The sequence below is a fragment of the Lissotriton helveticus genome, chromosome 5_1 (assembly GCF_964261635.1).
Source record: "Lissotriton helveticus chromosome 5_1, aLisHel1.1, whole genome shotgun sequence".
NCBI classification, from domain to species: domain Eukaryota; kingdom Metazoa; phylum Chordata; class Amphibia; order Caudata; family Salamandridae; genus Lissotriton; species Lissotriton helveticus.
Window position 1 is genome coordinate 709,796,094 of NC_136065.1, and position 23,159 is coordinate 709,819,252.

At 44.8% G+C, this 23,159-nt stretch overlaps 1 protein-coding gene across 1 annotated transcript in view; it reads right to left on the minus strand.

Annotated features, from left to right (window-relative positions):
* The window catches only part of LOC144753355 (uncharacterized), a 219,737-nt gene that overhangs the window by 67,638 nt on the left and 128,940 nt on the right, over window positions 1–23,159 (minus strand). Inside the window, exon 3 of the mRNA XM_078641077.1 lies at window positions 6,732–6,836. Coding sequence (XP_078497203.1) covers window positions 6,732–6,836 — 105 coding nt within the window. The remainder of the gene's footprint in view (window positions 1–6,731; window positions 6,837–23,159) is intronic.

A 23,159-nucleotide genomic window follows, 5' to 3' on the forward strand; every position in this document is an offset into this window, starting at 1 on the left:
TAGAAATGTGGTGTATAACCAAAAGAGCCTCCAAGAAGCTCCGATAGCTTGGAGTTCAAATTGCTTATTCTTGCTGATGCTGTTCTTAAGGCACGCAACCCCACAACTTAAAAAAAAAAAATGTTAAACAGTATTCAGGACATTTGCTCCCACCTAGATGTGCCCAAAAGCTAATTCAAAAGCATCCTACTGGGAAATTACATGTGTTTTTATAACAATATATCCTTAAAAAGAAGCGAAAATGCAGCAATAATAATAATTTTTAAAAACGCTTTGAAATCCTAATGGTGTTTTCTAGTGTTAGACGTGTCAGAACTTGTGCAAGTAGATGCCGCCTAAAAGTGATTATGGTGTATTAACAAATTACCAGAGGACTGGTGCTTCCCGCATTGCAGGAATTATCCCTTTCCCAGCGTTTCACATCAAAAGCCTGGCGGATTCACCAGCCCTAATCCCTGCTGGGCTCTCTCCGGTAAATATATATAGAGGCACATCGGTCGAAAGAAGCAATACGGGCCACACCTCCTCATTTAAATCTCATCATACTCTGATATGCATCTGCTCTTCTATGAGCCTGTACGTAAGGTATTCTGGGACGTGTAGTCAATTAAATCCAAAGAAGGATGCTTCTTATGGTAAATGCCCAATGTAAGCTCACCTTGAGCCCCAAGGAAAGGTGCGCTTCTAATTTCGGAAAGCGCGCTCCACATTTAAGTCCATGTTGAGACTCCATGGCCCCCTGCAATCCCGGGGTGGTGTGACTTTTATTAGTTGGAATCATCACTGGTGTTTATTCTCTGAAGGTTCCACATAGGCAACAGTTAAAAAAGATGCCACATAATGCGCTAAGCTATTTGTCCAGGATGTGCCTACAATCTTTCTCTTGGGCATTACTGTAATGTTAGCCCCTCCAACAAAAAGCCTGGTCATTGCTATTAAGTGCAGCTCGTAGAAGACGCATCTAGTACAGAGGGCAGTTCTCTACATGTGGACAAAATTAAATACATACATGAATACACACATAGACGTCACTTTTCGGATCCCACTATTGATCCTACTATTGAGGTTTACCTGTTGGGGTTAGTGCAGTGGCCCAGATGTCGTGGGTTTATTGCACCAGCTCCTTTAGAGCTGCATGTGAATGTATGAGGGCGATGATAATGATGTAGCAAGAGTATCAGGAGCTGTGAGATTTAAAATTGTTCCCTTATAAGCTATATGTATCATGTGATTGATTGGGGTAAGCAAGGTTCAGAGCTAACAGAGCACTATTTGTAACCTGATTAGCGTAAAGAGCCTGGGATGTCCCAGCACGTTATTGCAGTCCTTGGAGAAGGCTGGAAAGAGATCTGTCCCATGGGGGCAGGAAGAGCACTGTGCAGGACTGAACCGAGCAACCACTGCAATACATTATCAAAACAGCGAGCAGACACAGCGTTACAAGCATCATGAAAAAAACACACAGCTCTGTCTGGCAAATTTCTCTCTATAAAATCTGCTTTGCACAAGTCATTTAAAAAAAAGGGGGAAAACCAATTTTCTTTTAAAGGAACAGAAAAACATTTGCAATTAATTTTTTTCAGAGCCCAGACTGAACAGTTATGTCCAGTTATGTCCAAGGTGGGGTGATGAGACCAACTTAATCGTAATTGATCCGTGAAGGTGTGCGTGGCCCGTGCTGGGTTTGGTAAAATTACCTCACCCTGAGGGTTGTAGACTAAATGTACAGGAATTTATATAGCGCAAATCACCAAGCGGTTTCTTTCTTAGGGAACCCGTCCTGGTATTCCCCTGTGGGATAACCCCGGCAGGGTATCCGCAAGGTGAAAGCCAGGCATCCCGCCGCGAGGGGCCGTTGTGGAGATTAAGCAAGCTATTGCCCAGAGTCGCAGAGTGTGAACCCATGAATCGAGTAGGCACCGGAGCGAGAATTGTCGAGTCCATGGACATTTTAGGACTCAAGACCCCGCCCATTTTAGGACTCAAGACCCCGCCGAGCCGGGAATTGAACCCTGGTCCCGGGCTGACCTCTGCTTCCAGGTCTGCCTCCTCTAACCAGTGAGCCACACTTCTCCACTCTACACTACAGACAGCAGACACATACTTGTGCTGAGATTTGCCAGAAGGCCTGCTGTTAAGCGGTTTTATGAAAGAGAACAGAATGACAGCCCCGGGCACCATGCCTTTTTTTACCTGTCAAATGCAGACAATGGCAGGTACAATACTGGGTATGAACCTCGTGTGCCCACTCTTCACTAGATGTTCGGAATTACTAGTGGCACGCATTTTTTGTAAAAAATGCAGGCCAACAGGGACACAGAATAGTTTCAAAAAAAAATCTTTGTTAAAAGACAGTAAAAATACAGCAATGGATAACATTTTGACTTCCAGCCACACTAGTCCAGAGAAGTCCAATTATCAGTGCCATTCACTTTAAGGCTCTGTTTGGAAAGAGGATAGTCCCTGCATAGAGAAAGAAAAACTCTAGACTCACGACCGAACCCGGAGCCATGAGATGAGCAGCCACTTCTGAGTATATGTTTAGTTATGGAAATAAATCATATTCTATAAAATACGAGCGAAATAAATAGTAAACCAGAACAACAAGCCCCACGTCTGAGTACAGAAAGGAAAGATTTGTGTACCAACACAAGCATACTTGCAAACATGAAAAGCAATGCCACCAGCTCTTCAATTAACATAGTAATACATGCAAACTGCTATGAAGAACTGGCTGTATGATTTATCACATTAAAGGCAGGCCCAATGCGCGTACTAAGGCTTGTGAAAGCTTGCAGGTCGTTTCTGCCTGTGTTCAGTTGGTTTGAGCTCCCCTTCTATTTGTGCCCTTATAATACCGGCCCATCCACCAACAGGTGACCGAGGCCCTGGCAGTATGACCCTGGATCAGTTTCCTACCTGCCCGGCCGGGCCCCCTGCGATTGTTGCTGTCGCCTTGTAACACTTGTACTTTGGAGCAGGTGGTGCTTTTCTTTAAATACCAGGGAAAGCAGGCCTCTTTCCAGACTGCGCACAGTGCAGCCTCTAGCACAGAATGACCCTCTCGAGACAGACTGACTTCAACAGCCTCTCTCACAGTCCAGTGTGCCTTCTGATTCGAGACCGACTGACTTCAACAGCCTCTGAGAGACTGCATGCCGCCCGCCGAGCCAGTGAATGTGTGACAGTCACTTTCGCACCAACGACATCGACAGCTGCCTTATTTTTTTTGTTTCCCCTGACCTCGCTATATACCTAATACATCAAGAATGAAAACTGCGTCATTTAGACTAAGTTTGTAAAATTACCTTGGCACCCACATTTTTTCACTGGCACACAATTATTTGGCCACCCGATTAAGAACTGCGCATAAACAGAAGAAAAATCACCTGGGTAAATGGCAACTGTGCGCCCCCCCTTTTTAATATATTACCCTGTGCACACAAATCCGCACGTTCCTTTTAGAAAAGGTACATCTGATAGTAAGCGGCCGAGAACCGGGTGCTTTTTACATCTAATGAACCACTTACTCAAGGGCTTCAGTAACCCAGTCAATGCAATAATTGACGAGCCATTGGTATCAAGAGGCTAAAAATAGGATGCTCTGATGGTATAAAATATGCACACATATGGGCATATCATTTATTGCTTATATAACAACAATATGACGTTCTCTCTTGCGATGTCTGATTGCGCTTCACATTGTTAACATATACTAAATGTTTTTCAACTTGCCCCTATGTCATGACGATTTCTTTTAGTAATTTAGCATTGGTGTAAAAAAACACAGCACAAATCCTTATGAATTACACCGTTTGTGCTGCATGTGTAATTCAGAAATAGGCAAACAGATTTAGCTCCTTCAGTCAACATCATAGAAAGAGCTTTGCTCCACGGCTTGCATGGCGAAAATAATGGTGAAAAACCATAGGTAACAGAGCTGTTGCTTATGAATCGTTTTTAGGAGTGTTTTAGATATTTTAACTAGTTAAAGCAGTTAACAGTAGTGTTGTGCCTCTGACTTTACAAGGGCACTAGGTTAGTGCCCTTCCATTTCTGGTGCTTTGCAGCGGTTAACTTCGTAGTTTCTCGTTGCTCAGATGGGTGTAATTTCTGATATTTGTTACCCTCGTCTTCTTTGCTTAATTTTACTCGAGATACAGTGTCACTCATAGTTGTTGAAATGTCACTCATAATCGCACTACAATTATAGAAATGTCACTCATAGCAACCTGAAACCTTGGCAGCTATGGTGTTCCATGGCCCATGATATAGGTGTGTTAGCCAGGACACCCACAGCACTATGTAATTAGTGCTAAAGCCGGGCCATTACAGAAAACACTGCACATTATCACGTAGCTGGCAGGCAATGTGTGCAGGAGGGCCGGTGTGAAAGGAAAGGAGCGAGTGAACAGCAAGGGGGGAAAAGGGGGGGGACTCGTCATTTTTCAACAGGCGCTGGAATGTGGGAGGAAGAAGAGAGTGTGAAAAGGGGTAGGTCGTGTGAGGCCACAATGAAAAAAACGTGTTTTTTTTTTTAAACAGTAATAAAAACAAATACCTGAAACAACTAAACTCGCCTGCCTATGTCCGACCACAAGTTGGTTTCTGGCTGCTCTGAAACAAACCCACGTGTGACACACTGGAAGCAGCCATCTCGAGTCTGCGCAGACTCGATTTCTCAGCTTCCAGTCTGTTTACAGCCTTAACCCCACCCTTTCCCAACTCGTCACAGTGACGAGTTGGAAATGGGCGGTGTGACCAATTCTCCATTCTCTGATTGACGTGAAGCCCCGGGATTACAGGGCTTCACTGAAAACGCCCAGGGCTGATTTCATCCCCACGGCATCAGGGGGTGGAGACTGGTCCGCAACTCCATGCTTTTGCCGAGTTGATGACATCACAAGCCCCAGGGCGGTGAGATCATCAGCCGGCAAAAGCTGTAGACATTGCCACTCTGAGATCGTCAGCCTCGCTGCAGAATGAATCATCGCAGGTAGTGTGTGCGCACCCCCGACCCTGAAAAAAAAAAGAAGAAACTGCATTTTTAGGCTGTGTGTGTTCACTGTGTCACGAACACAAAACAGTGAAACACAACACTTTGCTTGTTTGACGAGTGCCAGCTAAAGTTAAGGGGGCGGAGCCCCGACGCCCTCAAGGAGAAACCGCCCCTGGAGTTATATACAGAACTATCACATTTAATTTACGAAGTGCTGGCAAAATTAGCATAGTGGGTCCTGACTAATAGCAGAGACAAAGGTCAATGTGGTGTTATACACAATATTAGAAAAAGACTCTTGAAAATATGATGCGAAGCAAACAAGATATTCAAGATATTTGATATTTGTTCAGTAATATTGTATAGAAATTTCTCCCTCACATTATACGTCAAAAGCTAGTAAAACAATATCAGCATACATGATTAAAAATCCATAGCTATGAGGAAGAGTTTTGTTTGTTTACTACATTGTATTCATGAGTATGAAAAGGCTCTTGAAAGATCAGTGTGAGACTTTCATAATATGTGAGTTGTTGGGTGCTTAGCGTGTGGTGCGTCACAAAAAATTCCCTCACCCATTATATAGCAAAAGTCACTAAAAACGAAATCACTATGGAATGTGAAGAAACGTGTGGAAATTCACCTCATATGAGGAACAAAATCATCACAGCCAAATGAAACTCCTCATAAAATTTCAGGAAAACATTATAAGCGAGCAGTGACTAATGATTGCAACTACAGACTTCGTAATGTTGAGATAGCATGTATAAAAACTTCAAACCACTGCACCAGTCTTACTTGTCACATTTTGAAAAATAAGAGACTTCCGGAAATACTGGAGGTATTAATACATTTGGAAGCGCTGTTCTCTGACTCTTCCTTAACGAGGTTTCCAAATGACAATTGAAGAGATTCTGTGGTAAATTCTTTTAGAAAGCGTTGATATTTCTTACGACTTTAGTGTTACTGGGACCACAGTTGATGCAGTCATATTTCCGCCATGCATGGTGTTAACCGCTCAGGAAGGCAGCAGTTGCTGCGTGCTAACTATGCAAGAGCCACGGCTTTGCTGCGTCAGAATTCTCAGTACTTGCCTACTGGGGTAGAATTTCTTTCAGTCAGAATGAACCCTAAAAGGGTCATTCAGTCAAGTCATTCAGTCATGAAATTCAGCCACAATGAAGGCACTTCGATGGGGTCTTCATATCCTTCGATTTGGTGGTCCTGGCTGTGCTGTGAAGAGCACCGCCTCTGTCAGGATTCTGTTCCAAAGCGGAGCTGCACGTTCAGGCAGCCATCTTCCTTCGTGGCCAGACCACGCCCCCACCACCCCCTGCAATCTTTCTCTCTAGCCAGACCTAAAACAGTAGTTGAGAATGTCTGCAAGCGGGGCTGAAGTATTCCTATCCTCAGGCAGTTGCCACAGCCCACGAATGGGAAAAGTATTGGAAAAGTGAAAAGGTCTGGCTTGCATTAGTAGTTATTACCCAGATCTATTGGTATGGTCAATGCATGTTTCTATATATTAAACATTATTTATTCATCAACATGTACTTTTGAGAAGCTGAAAAAACATGTAGAACAGTCCTGAATGTTCATTAATGTTCACATCCATGATGGGTATATTGTTTTTGCAGGCAAGTTTGTTGCCTTCTATTTCAAGTTAGTGCTTTCAAATCTATAGCTTAATAGACAAATAGAGTACATATACAAATATTATAGGTAGTCTTACCCGTCGTGTGTATCCAGTTGATCTGTTATTGTTCTTAACTCTTTGTCACTAATAACAAAGCCCAATAAGTCAAGAGCTTTCAGTACATCGGCCTGTTTAAGAAATCTAAAGAACATATTTTAATTAGAACTCTCCATTGACTTTAGTATATTTATATATTTTTATGTATTATATATTTCACTCATTCATTGCATTTTCTTTTGGCACTGCCACTAAAAACCCCTACAAATATAACAAAATTAGTTATAAAATGAACTGTACAATACATCTGTCAATCAATGGACAGATTCGTCTGGGTATGGTACAAAAATGGCATAACCAAAATAAAATCGGACAGACCTATTGTGTCATAAATATAATTTACAAAAATATTGTTCTGTAGGAGTTAATATTAGAACATTTCCAATATTTTCACATACAGCTCGTCCTTTTCATTTATCAGTGGCATATTTTGAATATATTTGTACAGGAAACAAAAGCGGCCTTACACTGCCTGCGCCTCCCTGATGAAATTATAGAACGTGGCATCATATGACATTTAAATGCGATGACAAATCTCAGTACTTATTTTTTAAAACAAGCTTGTTAAAAATTTGCACATGCAGCACATAACCAATTTATATCTGATGTTAGCCAAGCCCTCTTGATTTTACTAAAATTACATGTATAATAGTTATATATAAGAGCTTTCGGCCACCACTCTTTATCTATTGGCCTCTTATTGTGTCTTGAACATTTTTCTTCCATTCATCTACATCATACAACAGGGAAATTTCAGCCCTTGGCTAACTTCACTTTGAGGAATGACATTCTGTTTTTCTCAAAGGGCAGTTCCACACACAAAGTGGTTCAGTTCAGTGACAAGGGATTACTAAAAATGTGTGCTTTTTTAGACAAAAACATATTTGCTTACAGATAATTTTTTTATAAGTTCGGGGCAGTTTCTATATGAATAAAGTTTTGCAAAAACCATAACAAACCATAGAAGCAATGATAAAGCGAAAAGGCTGTCAGCCAACACCATATGATTTTGTTTTCTCTCAAATCATGATTAAAACTTGTTTTAGGTTTTAACATGCAACTCACACCAATAGCTCTTAGTCCTTGTTTATTAGAGTTACAATGATTCATGAATGAGCGTTCAGAATTATCCAAATATTTCCTGTCAAAGATATCCTGTTTGATATAAATGATAGAACACACTCCAAAATATAAATAAAAAATAACTACACCTTTCTCAAATGTTCATAATCAGTGTTTATAGTATGCAACCCTGGTTCATGCTCTGCCCAGAACGATTGTTTTAAACCAAATGTCAGAAGCTGGTAGATAGGTAGTAACTAGATCCAGGGTATACAACCTTTGAGCACGAAGGCTTCTAAAGTTGAGCAAAATCAACACAATTAGTGCAATTAGTCGAGACGAGATGATAATGTCCAATGCTTTAATTGCTTTATAGAAAAAAATGGTAGAGCCAATATTCAAATTCCATAGAGGATGCTGCTCCAAACTTGTATCTACAGCATATAACAATTCAGAGTTCATCATAAGTAACAGTTTCATCGTAGACCCAATGCATTTCAGGAAAACCCTTCCTCAGGGGTATCAGCTACTGATAAAGAAATGTTTACGACGTCAAGGATTACATACCTAGGTTTGTGTCTCATACAATATGTTGAAAGGTGGTTTATTTATAGCGATAAGAAGTGACTTACCACTAGTAATAAGGCCACAAACACAAAAAAGGATCAGTCAAGGTCTCAATAAATGATTCCCTTGCTCAACCCTTGGAGGCTGGCAACAAGCAGGCAGGCATATCTTAGGAGGCAGGTTTGTAAAACATTTAAAAACACCAATGCATTAAATAAGTAAGGCACACAACACACTAAAACTCCGACTTCAATTGATAAAAATAGGTTATATTTTTATGAACAAATTGACAAAAAAATGACATAAATCCAATGTAAGGAACCAGAGACACATATTTGTTAATCCCTTTCTAGTACTAGTACCCAAAACCCTTAAGTGCCAATTTGGGAAATCTGGTTGCACTTGACTGGGACAAAGTAAAAGTTTGAGGCCGACCGCAATGAAGCCCTGGTCGGATGCACTAAGTGGGAGGCCTCAGTTAAAATTTTACCTTCACACTTAGTCATTTTTGGGAACTTTTTCTCTCGACGTTGAGCGAGGCTCGTCTTCAGGCTGATGTTGGCAGCTTGGTTTTCTGCGAGGCCCAAGTCAAAGTCTGGAGCTTTGGAACTTTCAGCAGGACAAACCTGAAATCCAGCCTGCGTCCCAGTTCAAGGTAGCTGGCTTGACTCTCGATGTCGAGTCGGCCACCTTATGGAGCTTAATACCATAAAGTTCCCAAACTTCACCAAACTGCTAGATCATGTTTCAGAAGGTATTCTTGGGTGTTCAAAGTGTCCACACCCCCAATATAGGGTATAGAATCTCTGAGATGGTGGATGGAATGGAAGGAATACAATTCCCACAATGCACCTGGCAAATCCTTAAAAGTCCACTTGAGGCACTCCAGGATGGGAACTTCTTGGTAGAGATGATGCAGGTTAGATCAGTTAACCTGTAGCATGCAGGGATCACACTCCTTAATCCTTCTTGAAGCAAGGCAAAGTCTTTAGGGCTGTATTCCCAGAATGGTAAGCAGGTGCAGTCCTTCAGAGTTCAGACCTTTGCGGTGCAGATCAGGTTTCCAACAGGGCAGACATTCTTCTCCGTGTAGTTTCAGGCAATAGATTTGAGTCACCATGCAGCGCTTCCATATTTATGCCATTTTCCTGGATGTCAAGCAGGTCACACTCCTGAACAATGAGATGCATTGTGCCACCCAAGCATATGACCACTTGCTCCAAAATGTGGCGTATTCTTGCCCCAGAAAGCACCATTATAATCAAACATAGAGAAAGTCTCCCCTTGGACGTTAGATCAGGCTTATACAACTGTAGGAAAGTGCCCCTTTTGACATGGTTTGCCCCGACATTTTGCTTGGTGTATGATGTGATTTCAAATTGAGAGTGAACTGGGTCTGTGCAAACTAGATTTCGAGTCACACAACTCTTTCCTAAAACTGTACCACAATTGGTACATCTTCAGCCACCCCTGGAAGTCCCTAGTAAATGGTACCCCTAATACCTAGTGCATTGGGACTGGGAAGGTCCACTGGGGCTGCAGCACAAATTTTGCTATCCCAGAGACCCTTCACAAAGACTATGCAAGCTGCTATTGCAGGCTGTGTGCCTTGGTGCAGAGAAAACTGAAGAGTCGACATGGCATACAGCCCTGTGTGCTATGTCCCCTATACTGCATGAGGTATAGATAAGTCACCCCTACTGTAGGCCTTACACAGGCCTTAGACTGCTTGCTCTATAGTCCATGTGTGGACATATGTGTATGAGCAGATATGACCATACGATATCTGAGTCGTTCTTGGATATTGTAGGTGCACAGGGAAGCCATAGAGAGTACATGGTTTTGATACTTGTCATTATGAGTTTCCTAACTCCATGATGGCTTCATCTTACCCTAAGATGTTAGGAACCAAACATCTTGTCACCATAAATCCTCACTGATGCACACAAGAGACAATTTAAAGGGTCCCCTGAAAACCTACCAAGCACTGGTGTGGTCTCTGACTAATCTTAGCCAGCTTGCCACCACCAGACATGCTTCTGACCTCATGTGGTAAGAGCCGGTGCTGTCAGAGGCCAAGAACAAAGCCTGCTGCAAACAGAGGTGCTTCACTTCTCCCCCAGGCCAGTATGGCCCTCTGAGGCAGAAGCATCAAAGTCGATGTTGCCTGTGAAATGTGACCAAGGCATTTACAAAGCATGGAGGATGCCAACCCCCCCTTTCCTGTGTCACATTTGGCGGGAGGATAGGTGGGTAAATTAGGTCAATTATGAAGTGGGTCTCCATTCAGCCAGCACCCCCCCTAAGGTGGTGCAGGTGATGTGGATCCCACTTTTCTTTTACATTCATCTTTATTTGTGAAGGAATTAGCCAATTTGGATTAGGGTAGTGCCCCTTTGCAGAGGAAGTGATCGCTTAGTGGGTGTAGACACCCTAAAGGTAGGTAGAATGAATGAATGAATGAATGATTCTTTATTTGTGTGATTAATAAAAATCAATACAAAAAACGACCAATATATAAATGTAAAATAATTAAAATGGATAAATATATATACACGTCTTCTTCCTAAAACCTCCTTTGGTGTTTTTGTTTTACACGATGGAATTGATAACGGTCCTTTAGATACAACAGTGCAGTCTTTCAATGAAGGCCAGACTGGCTGGGTCCCTTATCCGGATAGTTCCAATGCACAGCCAATGTTGACCTGTCCATGAGAGCTCTGCAGTCGTGATAGATACACTTGGCAAAGTTAGCTATGTGCTTCACAGTGTCCAGCAAGTATAACTGTTTAACAGCCTCATTTGCCGTCCACGTGCCTAGTTGAAGGAGAAAGGACCTTAGATGGATTCGGCGAGCTCGCAACAAGGCAGGACAGCATAGTAGGATGTGAGCCAGCGATTTTCGCTTATAGTAGCAGAGGTGGCCCTCCTTGATGGCTGGTCTTACTTTCCCCGTAGGATACAGATCTTTTAGGAGAAACAGATGTAGTTTGGCTGGAAGAATCCTATGTAGGGCTTGCCTCCCGACCGGCTTTGTTAGATGTAGTTTAAGGCCATGCGATTTTTGGGGGGAACTTTGGGTCTCGTGAAAACCTCTAGTTGTCAGAGCTTCAATGTCCAATGTACGAGAGCATGATCTTACTTGCTTTTTTATTGCTATTTTAATGTTGGTATACTTAATTATGTTGGGGTCCCAATTCTCTGTGGCTAGTTTCAGAAGTTCTTTGGCTGACGGAAAGCTAATTGACCATGGATTGCCAGGTTGTTGAAAGATTTTGTTTATAACGGTCTTCATCGAGTTCTCTGGTGCCACCGTTGTTAGATAAAAGTATTTCGCTAGAGTCTCCAATTCTTCCAAAGATTGTTGGTTAAGATTTAATTCCAGGTGAATTAAAGTATTCCTAGTGCACACTTGTAGTCAGAATAACTTTTTGTAAGATGCACAGTGGATCTTTTCAAAGACCTGCGCAAATTTGCCTGGAAACGCCTGTATCGCATAATTGAGGGAAGGTAATAGTTTTGCCCTCAGGACTCATTGGATGGCCGTTGTTGTTGGACTTTCTAAGTCAGCATGGAGTTTGCAGATGGCGTAGGTAACCATTTTCCCTTTCTGCTGGAGCTTATGGTGGTGAACCTGTGAGCGGCCAGTTTCACTGATCCAGACCCCAAGATAGTTGTACGATTGTGTGCTATTCAACGTTAATGGACCCAGACTACATTGTCAAGTTTTTTTTCGGATGGCGTCCAAAGATCACTATTTAGGATTTTGTTGGGTTGGCAACCAGCTTATTTATTTATTTTTTGTATTCTTTTTATTAGTTTCAGCTGTGGTTATGCATACATCAACAAGCAGTATTTCAACAGTCACGTAATACATCGGTAGAGTATCAGGGGGAAGAAAGCCACCGTCGGGGAGACACAAATATTTCCACAATATACATTCCATTTGCCCCATTTTTTATCCCACTTCTTTGGGCACCCCCGAGTTATAAATACTTCCTTTACTGCTATCATACATCTATCAAAGTCTTTTGTCCACATTTGGATAGACGGTGGCCTGGCCGCCCCCCCACCCCTTAGCTATTTCTCTTTTGACAAGGGTATACACAAGTGTGGCTAGTTGTTGTTCTACCTCTATGAGGTCTGTTGCCGCCAATATATTAAGTAGACCCAACCCTGGTGTAAGAGTCAGCGCTTTCCCCAAGGCAGTTTGAATATGAGTCATGGCCCCCTCCCATAGTCGTAAAAGCACTGGGCACTCCCATATCGTATGGTAAAAGGTAGCTGTTTGGCTGCAACCCCTGAGACAAAGTGCATCCGCCCTGGCAACTATCCTTGCCAGCTTCACTCCTGTTAGGTATGATCTATGGAGAATCCTGTATTGGATCAGTCGGAACCGGAGACTAATGGCCGCTTCTCTTGGGGACATTAGGGTTGCCTGCCAGTCATCATCATCGAGTTGTCCCAGGTCTCCCTCCCACTGCTCTTTGAGCTTATGTAGAGTGTCAGGTAGGTTGTTACATAATTTTTTATAGGTCAATGTGATGGCTCTGGAGTGTAGTGGCCCATCTAGCAACCGGTCTTCCAGTGGTGACGACTCTGGTATCTCTGTAAAGTCTGACAGGGCGGTGGTGAGGGCGGGATGAACTTGTATGTATCTAAACAATTCCCCCTGCGTCATCTTATATTGATTCTGGAGCTCCTCGAGGCGTAAGATCGCTCCTTTTTTAATCAGGTTTCCAATCACTGAAATTCCAATAGTGTCCCACTTGTCAAAGCCGGGCTGATGGCAGAGAGAACCTAACTTCTGAGCGTACCATAGTGGCATTGCTTTGGTGAGGACATTGGACCACCCGAGTCCAAATTCACCTAGTGCCAGATGGCTACAGTATGAGAAAGGGGCCCAAAATAGCGCCCTCGCCTAACTTTGGAGTATAGCACTCCCAGATAACCGGATCATCCGGTCTGATATCTATCTAGCAGATATGCAGGATCATTAGGAGAACAATAAATCCATTGGTTTATCACCACTAATTGCGAGGCCCAGTAGTAAATTCTAAGGCCTGGGAGGGCTATTCCTCCATCATACCATCTTCATTGTCAATGTTTTGGTAGCAATGTGGGGGGCCCTTCCGTCCCAGAGCAGGGTACGAACCTCACTCTACACTGCTGAAAAATATGCTTCGGGGACGCGATTGGGACAATTTTGAAAAATATACAGAAAGTGAGAAAGCGCCAGCATCTTAAACAGGGCAGCATGCCCTACCAGAGACAGGAGTAGGGATCTCCAATGTTTGGCATCTGTCTTAAGCCTGGCAAGTGGAGGGGCCAAATTGCGATCATAAAAGAGGGTAGGATCAGATGTGGCATATATTCCAAGATACCAAAAGCCCTCCAATGCAACCTCAATCATGCAGTCTTGTGGGAGGCGAGAAACCGGTCCTCAGAGCATAAACCGTATCGATTTGCACCAGTTTATTTCATACCCGGAGTATTTTCTAAAGTTCGTAAAGATGTCCAGGACACCACGTATGGATTCATATGGGGAGGCCAGGTATATACTAAGATATCATCTGCGTACAGAGATATTCGGTCCTCCTGACCCTCTGCCCATTTCAGGCCCTTCACTGTCACATCGCGACAGATCCAGGCAGCTATTGGTTTCAGTATCAAAGAAAATATCAGTGGGGACAGCGGACAGCCTTGCCCAGGACCCCTTCACAATGTAAATGTTCGTGAGATATAGTTATTAATTGTAAAGCGCACGATTACCCGTAGGTGTCCTGGCGCTGAATAAAAGATGTTTATTGTTGCCCAACTCAATCATACTCATATTATCGACCTCAGATGGATGAAAGGCTGGGTGGACCTGCCGGGATTTGAACCTGTGCCCATGAGGTCGAACACAGGCCCCTGAAGCGGCTGCTTTAGTCCACTGAGCCACCGGACCCAGCCCAGGAACTTCGGGCCAAACCCCATCTTTGCCAGGACTTCGAATAGATACGGCCATTCTATGGAATCAAACGCCATAGATGCATCTAGGGATAGCACTACTGCGTCTTCTTCCAAGAATTCTCTACGTGCGAGCATGTTGATGAGACGGCGAATGTTGAGTGCAGTATTTCTCTCTGGCATAAACCCAGATTGGTCAGGGTGCACCAATGAAGAGATAGCCGGAACCAGCCTGGTGGCGAGAACTTTAGCTAGGATCTTGGCCTCTGCATTGATTAGAGAAATCAGGCGGTATGAGCCAAATTGGTCGCCAGGCTTTCCTGGCTTTCGGATTACTGCTATGGATGCCACACGTTGGTCCCTAGGCAGTGTCCCTCGCTCATAGCTTTCATTGTACATGGCGCGCAGATGAGGGGCAACTTGAGAGGCAGTAACTTTTAGGAATTCAATGGGAGTCCCATTAGGCCCCATGGCCTTCCCAGAGCAGATTCGGCTTATGGATTGTTGGATCTCGTCATCCGTCAAGTCACCTTCTAAGGCTTCTTTATCAGTCTCAGAGAGAATTTATATGTTGCTGTCTGAGAGGAGGTGGCGAGTATCCTCTGTAGTGTACGCGGTGGAGGGAGAATAAACCCTCTCTAAATGGTCCGCTAAGGCCTCCGCTATGTCTCTGGGATGTGTTATGGTCCTACCAGTGGCCATAGTCAAACTCGACACCCATCGCTCCCCTTGCTCCCTCTTCTCTAACCAGGCCAATGTTCTCCCAGCCCTACCTCCCAGTTCGTATATTCGTATATGTTGCGTATGAAGGTGTTTAGTCAGCATGCGTTCCCTTGCTTTGATCCTATACTCTTCTTGTTTTAATGTGAGGTAATGCAGCGTGTCCTCTGAAGGTGTAGTGGTATTGTCCAGTTCTAATTGACGAAGTTCGTCTTCCAGTTGGGCTAACTGGGGGTACTTTTTCTGGGTGTATCCCACCTTTAAGGACAAGGCATGGCGCTTCAGAACCACTTTAAAGGCATCCTATAGAATTTGTGCCGATGTTACCGAGCCGACATTTACATTGAAATAATTACAGGTTTGTTGACAGAGTTAAATTTTTATATCAGGGATTTTCAGTAGCCATGGGTTTAGAACTATAGTGGATCGTGGCTGTCGCTTCCAACGTGTAAGTTCTGTTCTGACTGGGGAGTGGTCTGAGATGCCTCTCAGTAGAACATGGGGATTCTGGAAGTTACCTATAGAGGCTGCATGTGTTAGAAAATAGTCTATACAGGATGAGCTCTTGTGGGCATTCAAGTAGTATGTGTATTGGGTATCATTAGGTTGTAACGTACGCCATATATCTATGAGGCCTATGGCTGTAGTGAATTCTTTCATATGTGTATTAGGACATGACACAGCCCGCTCGTCATCCATTGTCATGTTGTAATCCCCTCCCAGGACCAGTGTGCCCATTGGAAGGTCAGTCAATATTTTGCCAAGAGCCTGCAAGTGATTCCTTACCCAGTGCAGGCGGTAGGTACACTGAAATTATATTAAGTGCCCTTCCCTTCCACTGGGCCTCTAAGACAGCAAGTCTACCCTCTGGGTCTGCCCAGGTACGCTTCACAATCATAGCTAGGTTTTTCTTTCCTAGAATCCCAGTTCCCCAACCAGCTTATTTTTAACGTTGTACTCTGGGAGTGCTGTTAAAGCTTTTTTGAAGGCCGATTTTGGTATGGTCCAAAAGGACCAGGTCGTCAGCATATTGCATCTGCTAGATTTTGATTTGCCCAATCCTAGGAGTCGTTAGAGTGTCTCCATGCAGAGCGCTTCCCAAATCCGCTGTATATAAATTAAAGAGCAGCGGGGCAAGGGCACAGCCCTGCTTTAGCCCTTGATCCGTGGTGATTTATTTCTGTTGCGAACTCACATGAGAGTTTAACTCTTACCCAAGTTTGGGAATACAGCAATCTAATGGCTTGTAACAATTTCGGGCAGATGTTCCAACATGCCAATTTCTTTCATAGGATGTTATGGCCTACCCCATTGAATGCTGCTGTATAGTTAATGAAACACGCAAAAAGCGGCAAAAAGCGGCTGAGTGCCGTGAGCCATTGTTTGGTGTACTAGGTATGATAGGGCAATGATGTTGTCTAAGGTGAAGCCTCCTGATTGGAACCCGGTCTGGTAGAATGGGAGAAGATCTTCCTTGCTGACACAATCGGCTAGTTCCATGAGAAGAGTGCTTGCATAAGCAATGCCCTCAATGTACAATAAGGCAATCATACAATATATCCTAGGGTCTGTGGTTGGCCCTTTTCTTGTATATTGGGTGCAGCAGTGACCCCCCTCTAGGTAAGATATGTTTTTGTAGACTCTCACTTAGTAAGATATAATCTATTGTGGTCCGGTTGTTGTAAATGGGTGCTATTGATGCTCCTGAGTTGACTTTTGTGGTTAAAGAGTGTGTTGTTACCAGGTTGTATACCCGCATTAGGGCGTTGAATCTTCCAGTGCCCTTGTTGGAGTGGCTTTCAGGTACGTTCAGCCCTATGTCATGCATGTTAAAGTCACCAAGAATGATGGAGTCCATGCATGCATACTGCAGTAGCAGAGTTTCAATTTTGTTTAATAACCAATTAAGTTTGTCCTTCAAACCCGGCCTATGGCGATTAAAATAGACATTGATTAACAGTATTGATATTGGACATCTATCATGTTCAAGCCTTTTTAGAGTTCCAGCCAAAAACATTTCTGAGGGGTTCTTTATTACTGAGAAATGTGCTTTCAGCGCATGCTTGACATATGTGGAGATGCCCATTGGCTACTACCTGTCACTCCCTTTAACACCCCTAAATTTAGTATTTAAATGGCATCCCTGGACCTTGCAACTCAGATTCGCCAGACACAAAGAAGGAAAGGACTATGAAGAGCTGGTGAACCAAGGACTGAATCCCTGCTTCAGAACATTGGCACCAAACCCTGCCTGCTGCCTTAAGGACTCAACAGTCATAGTGTGCTGTCTTGCCCTGCAACTGAAAGTCCTCCAAGAACGCCAAAGCGCCTCCAGCCTTCCACAAATCACCAAAGAAGAACTCCCTTGAAGTAGATGTACTACTCTCCTGCAGCTGCAGGCACTGAACTGCAGAATCCAGTTTTACTGACTTGCTGCTTCCCGGCGCTTCTGACGCAGCACTTAAGTCAAAGGTAGTACAACAGCTTTGGAGGGTCAGCTCTGTCTTCCCACCAAATCTGGAGACATCAGGTCCTACCAGAGGCATGCTGAAGCAATACACAGGGTACTAAACCCTCTGCAGCATTTACTAAGACGAAGAGTCCAATCTGGTCTCCAACTGCCCAAGAAGCAAGCACCTATCAAGGGATGTCCGAATGAGGTCGCACACTGCTCGTCCCATCAGCGTGTGACCCCGGAGCATGATGGTTGATGTGGTCGGTATCAGCGGGTGCGCTTCTACCCGAGTCTTGAGTCTTGAGGGTGTTCACTGGTGTGCTTGCCATCCCTGGACACGTGTTTCGCGTTCATTAACGCTCATCAGCAGGGATTAGGCGTGTGCACGGGGTTGCTGCGTGGGCTGCCGAAATTATTCATAGGTCCAGATACCTCTTAAGGCGCGCAGGTGCGTTGTCTCAAGGTCGTCACCTCCACCGGCTCAACGGAGCCTGTATAAATAGTATGTCCGAATGAGGTCGCACACTGCTCGTCCCATCAGCGTGTGACCCCGGGGCGAACCGGATGAGGGGCTAGCAGTGTGCACTCCATTGCGATTGCTTCTTCAAATAGGCTCCCTTGACCTTTGAGCTGACGGGCTCCTGGACGACGCACCTGCGTGCTGGTTCTGGCATCGAAGACCTTGACGGTTGTTTGGCGGCCTTCTCTTCCACCCCTAACTATTTTCTCTACTGATGATGGAAGTTATCCTGAAACCCGAGCCATGTCTCGGGCGATAAAAACCCGGGACATGTATCGGGTCTAGAGATCATCAGTTCTACAAGTACCGACCTGCACCCACATGGGTGAACCACTCAAGAACACCATGTACCAGAGTCCCCAGGGGCGAACCGGAGGAGGGGCTAGCGGTGTGCACTCCATTGCGATCGCTTCTTCAAATAGGCTCCCTTGACCTTTGAGCCGACGGGCTCCTGGACGACGCACCTGCATGCTGGTTCTGGCATCGAAGCCCTTGACGGTTGTTTGGCGTCCTTCTCTTCCACCCCTAACTATTTTCTCTACTGATGAGGGAAGTTATCCCGAAACCCGAGCCATGTCTCGGGCGATACCCAAAAACCTGGGACATGTATCGGGTCTAGAGATCATCAGTTCTACAAGTACCGACTTGCACCCACATGGGTGAACCACTCAAGAACACCATGTACCAGAGTCCCCAGGGGCGAACCGGAGGAGGGGCTAGCGGTGTGCGCTCCATTGCGATTGCTTCTTCAAATAGGCTCCCTTGACCTTTGAGCCGACGGGCTCCTGGACGACGCACCTGCGTGCTGGTTCTGGCATCGAAGCCCTTGACGGTTGTTTGGCGGCCTTCTCTTCCACCCCTAACTATTTTCTCTACTGATTAGGGAAGTTATCCCGAAACCCGAGCCATGTCTCGGGCGATACCCAAAAACCCGGGACATGTATCGGGTCTAGAGATCATCAGTTCTACAAGTACCGACTTGCACCCACATGGGTGAACCACTCAAGAACACCATGTACCAGAGTCCCCAGGGGCGAACCGGAGGAGGGGCTAGTGGTATGCGCTCCATTGTGATTGCTTCTTCAAATAGGCTCCCTTGACCTTTGAGCCAACGGGCTCCTGGACGACGCACCTGCGTGCTGGTTCTGGCATCGAAGCCCTTGACGGTTGTTTGGCGGCCTTCTCTTCTACCCCTAACTATTTTCTCTACTGATGAGGGAAGTTATCCCGAAACCCGAGCCATGTCTCGGGCGATACCCAAAAACCCGGGACATGTATCGGGTCTAGAGATCATCAGTTCTACAAGTACCGACTTGCACGCACATGGGTGAACCACTCAAGAACACCATGTACCAAAGTCCCCAGGGGCGAACCGGAGGAGGGGCTAGTGGTGTGCGCTCCATTGTGATTGCTTCTTCAAATAGGCTCCCTTGACCTTTGAGCCGACGGGCTCCTGGACGACGCACCTGCGTGCTGGTTCTGGCATCGAAGCCCTTGACGGTTGTTTGGCGGCCTTCTCTTCCACCCTAACTATTTTCTCTACTGATAAGGGAAGTTATCCCGAAACCCGAGCCATGTCTCGGGCGATACCCAAAAACCCGGGACATGTATCGGGTCTAGAGATCATCAGTTCTACAAGTACCGATTTGCACCCATATGGGTGAACCACTCAAGAACACCATGTACCAGAGTCCCCAGGGGCGAACCGGAGGAGGGGCTAGCGGTGTGCGCTCCATTGCGATTACCTATCAAGGGATGTTCAGACCTCTGACTCCCACTTTCTCAGTGGCCCACCTGTCCTGTAATGGCCTCTCCAAGTTGCCTGCTCCTGTCCCAAAGGACATCTTGACGCACGCGGCCCAGCTGTTCTATCTGCTCTGTACTCAGCTCACCTGGCCTTGGTACCAGCGAATTAGCTGTGCTCCCTTGGTCCTGAGGCCCTTGCAACCTGCTCCCTTGAGTTGGACCCCTTGTACTTACCTTTAAGTCCCCTTGCGCAGAGTATTTTCAAGTGACCCCCTACTTCGTAGTGCACTAACTACCAACGTCCTCAGCAACTTGCACCTGGCCGAATCGGGGCGCTCATAAGAATCTGCTTGTGAAATATTGGGCCTGGCCTTGCTACTTACCTAAATCCTGAAGATTAAACTTGAAATCCATCTGTGTGATTATTTATGTCTTTTCTTATTTCTACCCATCAAAGTTGTGTTATTGTGCACAAAAGTAATTAATTTTGCAAACTTTGAAAATGTATATCCTATAAAGTACTTACTGTAGAATGAAGTTCCTGTAGGTAAAATTACATAAAAATCGATTATTTTTGTAAATTGGTCATGGATTTATTCTTGAGTCTGTGTCTCATTTTTTGGCCTCTGAGTACAACAAATGCTTAGCACTACTCTCTGATAAGCCTAACTGCCCACCCACACTACCACAAATACAGCCTTAGTATAAACTTCTTTTGCCTCTGTATACCAATCTGGGTCTCACTGGACTCTGTGCACAGGGTACCTCATTTTAGTGGACAATATAGAGAGCCAGCTCCCCACAACAACCCACTGGGGTGGCTAAGGTTAACTAACACTCTTCTTCCAGCCCCTTTCCTAATCTAATTACAAGAGCTCCTGTGTGGCTGGGGTTGTAGGGTGTAGAGTGAGTCTGTGCTGTCCTACAGAGTAATTCTCCATTTAAAGACCAGTTTGGCCACTCTACCACCTCTCTGCCTGTAGCTCCTGCAGCTGCAGTTCTCGTCCCATAGGAAATCCACTGTCCTCTAGCATGCTAATTCACACCTCATTAAGACACCTTGGCTCAGCCTGGCAGGGGCTAGCCGATCAGGAGAGGGCATCTGGAAGGCTGGATTTACATCCAACAGTGACAAGTTGTTGGATTTATCATAACAATCACTTAAGTCCTCAAATTACATTTTTAGCACGTTCGTGTCAAAAGAAGCATTAAATAAAATATTTCAGTGTTAGCCAATGGAGCTAGTTATTTGCAATGGGAAAAACATATTTGGCAGTGCTTCCCTCACCAGGACTTATAAAACATTGCGTATAATGTCCCTGCTTATAGTTACATGGTGCCCTACCCCTGGGGGACCTAAGGGAGACCTTAGTGGTGACATATGAAAAAATAAGGTAGATTGCTACTTTAGAAATGCGTTTAATTTCAAAGTCAAATATGCAGATAATTTAATTTTTAAGACAGTCTGCAAAGCAGGGCTGCCATTAAAATGCCAGCAGGTAACATAGCAGCGCACACTGCAATGCTGGAAATCTACTGGGTATCTGAATCATTCTGCCCTATTATATACTAGGGACGTATAGGTAGTTTGAATCCCCCTTGCCTTATTATATACTAGGTACTTACAGGGATCTGTCGCAACCAATTGTAATTATACCTAACCACCATATACCTTTAAAGCAGAGCACTGGCCCTGGGTTGGGTAAGCAGAGCCCAGGGCACAGTCAGAGTCAGTTACCACCAGTTCCAAGCAAAAAATGGGGGTGATCTGGGCCAAATGGATAACTTTCTCACACAGGCCCCACCAGACGAAAGGTGATGGGTAACTAACCTACACTCTGGTAGTTCTCATCAGCTAAATGGAAAAACCTTTAAAGTCCATCTGCTTTGGCATGGGCAAATCCTGATCTCTGTTTCACTGTGAAATCCATTCCCTGTAGGGAAATGGGCCACCTCAACAGTTAAGAATTTTTCCTCCCCATCCGCAGGAGCCATTTGAGATGTCTGTGGTCGGATTGAAGCCGGAACTGAGGGCCAAACATGTATAACCTCAAATTCATCAGGAACCAGACCACAGTAAAAGCTTTCTTTTCAATGGCACTCCATCTTTGCTCGCTGGGGAGAAGCTGCCTACTGATGAAGGCAACTGGTTGATCAAGGCCCTCTTTATTTACTTGTGCCAAAATTGTCCCAATCCCTTGGTCTGAAGCGTGTGACTAAACCTCAAATTCCTGTATGTAGTCAGGGGCAAGTGACACTGGTACTGAACACAAAGCCTCCTTCAGAGTGTCAAAGGCCATCTGACACTCTGAGGTCCAAATGACTTTCTTGGGTATCTTCTTAGAGGTGAGTTCTGTCAGGGGAGTCACAATGGTGTCATAGTTCAGAACAAGCAGTCTATAATAATACCCACTCTGGCCAAGGAATGCCATAACCTGTTTCTGGGTGCTAGGAGCTACCAAATCAACAATAGCTTGTATATTTGGCTGGAGAAGGTGTACATTGCTTGCACCTACAAGGTGGCCCAGGTACACTACTGAGCTCTGCCCTATTTGACACTTACTGGAATTAATATTCAGACCTGCTAGCTGTAGGGCCTGAAGCACTTCCTTCAGGTGGGACAAGTGATCCTTTCAAGTGGAACTGTACACATCTATATCGTCCAGATAAGCTGCACTGAATTGCTCCAAACCAGACAGGACCCTGTTCACCAGCCTTTGGAAGGTGGCAGGGAAAATCTTTAAGCCAAAGGGTATTACTTTGAATTTAAAGTGTCCTTCTGGTGTGGAGAATGCTGAAATCTATTTTACTTCTTCAGTGAGGGCAATCTGTCAGAAGCCTGAGGTCAAATCAAATGGGCTCAGGTGCCTAGCAGTCCCTAACCTATCAATGAGCGTATCGGCTCCAGGCATAGGACGATCATCAGTCTTAGTGAGTACAGTCAGTTCTGGAAGCACATCAATCAACTCATCAACCATAGCCAGTCAAAGGAGAATGGAGTAGCAGACAGTGTATGAGTCAAATACACTAAGCAGCTCTACTTTTCCGAGTCGGTGAAACAAGAACGCAGAGCCCCATACTGCCCCCTAATCTCCTGGACACACAGGATTTCCACATCTCAGAGGCCATAGTCATTAAAATCATCAAACAAATGAGAAATGATGGAGCACCGGGACCCAACGGAATTCCAGGAGCAGTGTTTAAATTTGCCCAAAACTTTTGGGCAGTGGTCTTAGCACCACTTTTCAATCACACCTTCCTCCCAACCACAGTCCTGCCAATGTGGCATGGATCTATCCTCCATCCTATATGCAAAAGGAGATTCCAAGAACCCGGCAGACTGTACCTCGAAGCCAAGGCTTATGCCTGTATTTTAATTGGTGAA